The sequence below is a fragment of the Apis dorsata genome, unplaced genomic scaffold, assembly GCF_000469605.1.
Source record: "Apis dorsata unplaced genomic scaffold, Apis dorsata 1.3 scaffold_631, whole genome shotgun sequence".
Taxonomy (NCBI): domain Eukaryota; kingdom Metazoa; phylum Arthropoda; class Insecta; order Hymenoptera; family Apidae; genus Apis; species Apis dorsata.
Window position 1 is genome coordinate 186,029 of NW_006263826.1, and position 5,790 is coordinate 191,818.

General features: G+C 34.2%; 2 protein-coding genes across 2 annotated transcripts; one reads left to right on the top strand and one right to left on the bottom strand.

Annotated features, from left to right (window-relative positions):
- Positions 1 to 704: 704 nt before the first annotated feature.
- On the top strand, positions 705 to 2,880 carry LOC102680448 (cyclin-dependent-like kinase 5). The gene is made up of 7 exons (XM_006621357.2): positions 705 to 859; positions 1,355 to 1,443; positions 1,531 to 1,724; positions 1,829 to 1,916; positions 1,996 to 2,167; positions 2,237 to 2,448; positions 2,539 to 2,880. The coding sequence occupies exons 1-7, from the start codon at positions 823 to 825 to the stop codon at positions 2,644 to 2,646; spliced, it is 900 nt and encodes a 299-aa protein (XP_006621420.1). The 5' UTR covers positions 705 to 822; the 3' UTR covers positions 2,647 to 2,880.
- On the bottom strand, positions 2,856 to 5,588 carry LOC102680312 (T-cell immunomodulatory protein). The gene is made up of 3 exons (XM_006621356.2): positions 5,443 to 5,588; positions 3,592 to 5,137; positions 2,856 to 3,519 (listed from the first exon to the last, which is right to left on the bottom strand). Exons 2-3 carry the CDS (start codon positions 5,116 to 5,118, stop codon positions 3,256 to 3,258), a joined length of 1,791 nt encoding a protein of 596 aa, XP_006621419.1. The 5' UTR covers positions 5,119 to 5,137; positions 5,443 to 5,588; the 3' UTR covers positions 2,856 to 3,255.
- Between the last annotated feature and the right edge of the window lie 202 nt (positions 5,589 to 5,790).

Here is a 5,790-nt window from a genome sequence, read left to right on the forward strand (position 1 = left end):
AAACTACTTGTATAGCGTATTTCTACATATCTACTTCTAATCGTTTCCTCTTCTCCTTCTTTTTCGTTCAATTTCGCTTTATATTCATTTATTTCCGATATAATGTCCATACGAATGTATTTTTTGAAAAATATCAAATAAATGTTTTGGCCGATGTATTTGTTTTAACTTCGATATATTCCTATATATATATATCACCCTAAAAATTATGGATATTCCGCATATGCGTTACACTTTATAATAATGCACATATTACGATATTAATAAAGTACTACGTTGTATCTTTTAACACGTATATACGAGTTTGCGTGTGTTAGAATTATTACATTGATCCGTGACACTCATATTGTGATATACATATAACAATAACATACACGTTACACATCTACTTATAATGTGTTCAATATGTATATATATTTCAAAATATGTACATATATATGTATATATTTTTTTTTGTTGATGATAATGATGTTAGGTTATATTTCGATCATTAGCGTGTCTGATTTATATCGTTTCTTATATCGGAGTGAGCATTGTCGTGTATATAGATAATTACCTATAATAATATTATAGGTAAAATCATTTGTGTTATTCGATCGAGTTAAAGATTGTTCAAAAGTCGTATCCGCGACGAATGATTATTCGATCGTTATATATCGAAACGATTTGAAAACAGCGCGGAGATCGATTCACAAAAATTCTAGTGAAGCGTCACGCTGATAAACGCTTGTGGCGCCACTTCTAGCGGTGTGTTCGCGCACGACTGTTTCGAGTGCAGCGCTAACCACTCTTCATTATTCCGCCCGACGAATCGCCAAAAATATGCAAAAATATGAGAAACTCGAGAAAATAGGAGAAGGTGAGCGTCTATCTTTTCTCAATTATTCGTTATATCTTGCCATTGTTTTTTCTACGATTTTATTCCGCTTATTTTTATGTACGGATTCTCGTAACGTGTGCCGAATTCTATGTATTTCTGTGTATATGTGTATTTTTTGACAACCGAACGACGACGCATCATTATCGCGATTCTTCTTGTATTTGAACGAAACAGAGTAAGTAACAATCGTTTAATAGCATCGATTCTTTTTGAATTATTTGTAACTCTGTATTTTTATCAATTATTTCTCTATATCGTTGACGAATAAAATGTCAGACAGTGTGGTAATATTTGTATTCTGGCCTCAATCAGTGTATTAAAAAATTATTTTTATTATTTAAACTCTCAATCCGTTCAAATGCAAACATTAAAAAAAAAAAAACGATCGATTATTCTTGAAAATCTATTCTTATAGTATAACGATAAGATTCTGTTAAATACGTCACGACTAAACAAGCATTTATTGCGTTTCAGGTACTTATGGAACCGTTTTCAAAGCTAAGAATCGCGAGACCCTTGAAATCGTTGCTTTAAAGAGAGTTCGATTAGACGAAGACGATGAAGTGAGTTTTATAATTATAAATTTATTAATTTGTTCGATTTCCATTTCTTTCATATTGAATTCGATTTTTTCTCTCTATTACATATAGGGTGTACCGTCGTCCGCACTCAGAGAGATTTGTTTGCTAAAAGAATTGAAACACAAAAATGTAGTAAGATTGTATGATGTGTTGCATAGTGATAAAAAATTGACTTTGGTTTTTGAACATTGTGATCAGGATCTGAAGAAATATTTTGACAGTTTAAACGGAGAGATCGATTTGGATGTCGTCAAATCCTTTTTGTAAAGTATCGCTATAATTCTTTTATTTTATATATATATTTATCATTTATATACATGTATAACATTTAAAATATTTTTACGCACCAAATTTTATCTTTCTTCAGATATCAATTATTACGAGGATTGGCATTTTGTCACAGTAGAAATGTATTACATAGAGATCTTAAACCACAAAATTTACTTATTAACAAGGTACCAACGATTTTACCAATTCCATTTGATTTGAAAAAGACATCTTCCAACATTTATATTTTTTTTACATTTTGTTTAGAATGGCGAGTTGAAGTTGGCCGATTTTGGACTAGCAAGAGCTTTTGGAATTCCCGTAAAATGTTATTCAGCGGAAGTTGTAACATTATGGTACCGTCCGCCAGATGTTCTTTTTGGAGCGAAATTGTACACAACATCCATTGACATGTGGAGTGCCGGATGTATATTTGCTGGTAAATAATCTTAAAAAAATGACAGAAATAATGACGGATGATACATGGTTGCCAATCTGAACTATTTAGAGCTAGCAAACGCCGGTAGACCCTTGTTTCCCGGCTCGGACGTGGACGATCAATTAAAGAGAATATTTAAGATGTTGGGTACACCGACCGAAGAAACGTGGCCAGATTTTACAACTCTTCCAGATTACAAACCTTTCCCACTTTATCATCCCGCTCAAGGATTGGCTCAAGTTACGCCAAAACTTAATTCCAGAGGCAGAGATTTATTGCAGGTATACTTTTTATATTTAAAAATATTGATATATCGAAATTTTTTGTTTCTCTTTTTCCAATTTTTTTTACCTTGGTTGTTACCTTTTCAGAGGTTGTTGGTGTGCAATCCAGCGTTACGATTGTCAGCGGATGAAGCAATGGTGCATCCCTATTTCAACGACTTAAACCCTGCCATTAAAAACGATCGTTGTCAGTAGTGAATCTCATTTAAATTGGTTCAATCTACAGCGAGTATGTCGCGAGTAGTGCAACGACCAAAATCATGCGGGCAAAGATCGTTTGTTAATATATATATATAAATATATATATATTACTATTATTGTAAGTATATATTTCGCACTCGATGCATCGGTTATGATGCAAGATTAAGCAACGGGTCCTGTGTTATAAAAATGTCCAAGAGAAATCAATAAATTGTCAATTTTATTAATCACGACGATTTTCTATCTGAAACGAAGAGAGTGCGCGATATATTTCAGAAACTTATTGTACAAAATACCGCCAAAGTTTCTTTAAATTAAACATATTGCAACACACACGCACACGTATACACACATACACACACATACACACACGTCTACACCTACCTACACGAGTACCATTAATCATATCGATTTATATGATACATCGCGTCCAATCATATGTAAACATTTATTTGTTCACTCGGTCATTTGTTTGTAGATGTTTGTATATTTGTTAATTTAACGAATTATCTATTTATTTATCGATTAACGGAATAACTTATCGAATTATTACATTAAATTATTACATTAAATACAATTTTCTTAAAGATACTCAACGAATTTTTACATCGCATCAAAATGGAACCTGTGTGCTTCCTGAAGTTTCTCGATCTTGTCCTCCCTTCGCTCTTTCCAATACAGAGCGATGATAATCAAGGATATTAAACCACAGGTGCCGGTCAATGCGGCAGCGCTAAGCAAAATTAATTTACTAGGTGTTACGAATAATTGGGCTTTCCATCGCCAAGGTTCAGCTATCGGATTTGGAATTACTACCATCTGAGAGTTGGGAATAATTTGCGGCCATTCTCGTGATTTTCCACCAACCTATAAAGTAAACAAACTCTTGTATGAATTGGTAAAAAATTTGTATGAATTGCTGGCAAAGATATTTATTACCCCAATGGTGAGAGCGTCGACAAAATTGGGCGTTCTACCCAAACCAAAAGTCGTGTAAGGTAAATTGAGAGAGAAATGTGCGCTCTGCGGCAATTGAGCAGCAATCGCGTTTCGCGGGCTGCCGTCCTGAGTGGTGGTTCGATAGGCTATCGATGGACCAGGAAGATTCGTTCCGTACGTTCTTTTTTTCTTGCCAAGCGAACCCGGGGAAATTGGATACATACTGTTGTTACGTCCTGTCAATACCATCACTTTGACAAAGTTTGCATCATAATCTAAACTATTTTTAAACGCAGCTGTACGATAAGTGTTGCTACTTTTCTCCAACTCCACCAAGATCACGTCTAAAATACCGTCTTGATAAAAATCATAAAATACCGCCATAGAGGTTTCATTGTGGAATGGATTCAACGCTTGCCATTTAACTTCAAACTTTCTGGCGAAACCAACGCACGAATCGCATGCGACATTCTCTAATAGATAAGAACGTTTCTGTTTTCCAGTGGTCGATTTTAACGTAGCTAACAAATCCGGATAACCGTCCATGTTGAAATCACCGCCACGAAGAGTGATGGTATCAGTGTATCGTTGTCCATCAGGTTTCACGAAACCCCACAACACGTTATCCCCATCTCTGAAATTTACTTTCAGATTGTACCATTTATCAGATGTACCATGTACATCGGAATACATCATGATTGTACTATTTGTACATGCATCATCGAAACAGAGAGGCAGAAGCAAAGACATTTTCCCCGTTAATTCGACATCCAAATAGAGCGTTTGTCCAAGCACGCCATTAAAATTATCCAATGTTATGCCATAGGGGAATGATATCGGTTTGTGAAATTGAAATCCTTGCTCGACTCCGTGCCAAATTTCAAAATATTTCTTTGTAGTGACAACTAGATCCGCTAAAAAGTCGTTGTTTAAGTCGAGATAAGCATTCGAGTGAGGTTGACTAATCGGTGCATTTTCTGATGTATTCATCGGTATAGCTGTCGGTGCTTTCCTGCTTTGATTGAACACCCAAAATGTACGCTTGTTCTCATTGTTCAAGCCAAATAAATCTATTATCATATCGCCATTGTAATCAAGAGCTAATGGTTGACCTGTCATGTTAAGCAGAGGATGTTTTTCGTTCGTGCAATTCAATCGACCATTTCCACCCCACAGTATGTATACGTACGACAATTTCGTTTCCTTGTCGAATGTGATCACTAGAACGTCCATAAATACATCTCCATCAAAATCACCTGGCACCACACCAACGACTGTACGACGAAACGTGCAACTTAAGTCAAAGCTTGGTCGCAAAAGGGGCTCTTGCTCAGCGGCCAGAAAAATTTCAACAGTCGTACCATTTTTACGTAACATGAACACATCGGTCAATTCATCGGAATTAAAATCACCAAAAGCGGCTGGCATACCGTCTAATACGTTTCCGAATACCGCAGAAGTAATATCGCTGCATTTTACCGTAATCGCGATTGCGATCACTTGTACGATTATCAATCCTATTTGCATTGTGTCTACTCTTTCTTATCTGTAATAAAAATTTTCATCTTTATCTTTTTTTTTATTTTTATAATTTTTTCAAATTAAATATTTTAAGTCTTTTTTATAAAACATACATAGTACGAACATATGATTCAACTTCGTAAAAAATCGTAAAAAATGTAATTACTTTAATGACGCAGAGAACACATAAAACTAACCTAAAAATTTGTATAGCTATTCAGAACAAGCACAATGGTTAAACAAATTGGCACAAACATGACAAATATACATCGAAAAATTGAACATAAATCGGAATACTTATAACTGTGAGAATAATAGGATAATACTTACCGTTGTGAAATGAATCGCGAATATATATTAATCTTATTCATCCTGTTTTGATAATTGATCGATGACAGTAAGACCACAGATAAAATATAGAATAGAAGATGTAATGTTTAATAGGACTTTGTGTCTCATGTTCTGAAATACCGATCGCACAAGAATATTTATATATTCGTTACACACTATATATAGTAATAATGCTGAAAGTCGATTTCGAACTCCATTTACGAAAAGTTGAAAAAGTCAAAAAATCTATATATTCCTTACATAGAAAATAAATTCATATATAAAATATATAGAAATCTAACATATAGAAGAATGTAAACTAATATATATATATATATATATATATAT

Coding starts and splice junctions, on each gene's coding strand:
- LOC102680312 (XM_006621356.2), bottom strand. CDS start 5,118: ATGCAAATAGGATTGATAATCGTACAAGTGATCGCAATCGCGATTACG. Junction 3,520..3,591: donor TCGACGCTCTCACCATTGGG/GTAATAAATATC, acceptor TTTACTTTATAG/GTTGGTGGAAAATCACGAGA.
- LOC102680448 (XM_006621357.2), top strand. CDS start 823: ATGCAAAAATATGAGAAACTCGAGAAAATAGGAGAAG. Junction 1,917..1,995: donor AAAATTTACTTATTAACAAG/GTACCAACGATT, acceptor CATTTTGTTTAG/AATGGCGAGTTGAAGTTGGC. Junction 2,168..2,236: donor TGCCGGATGTATATTTGCTG/GTAAATAATCTT, acceptor TGAACTATTTAG/AGCTAGCAAACGCCGGTAGA.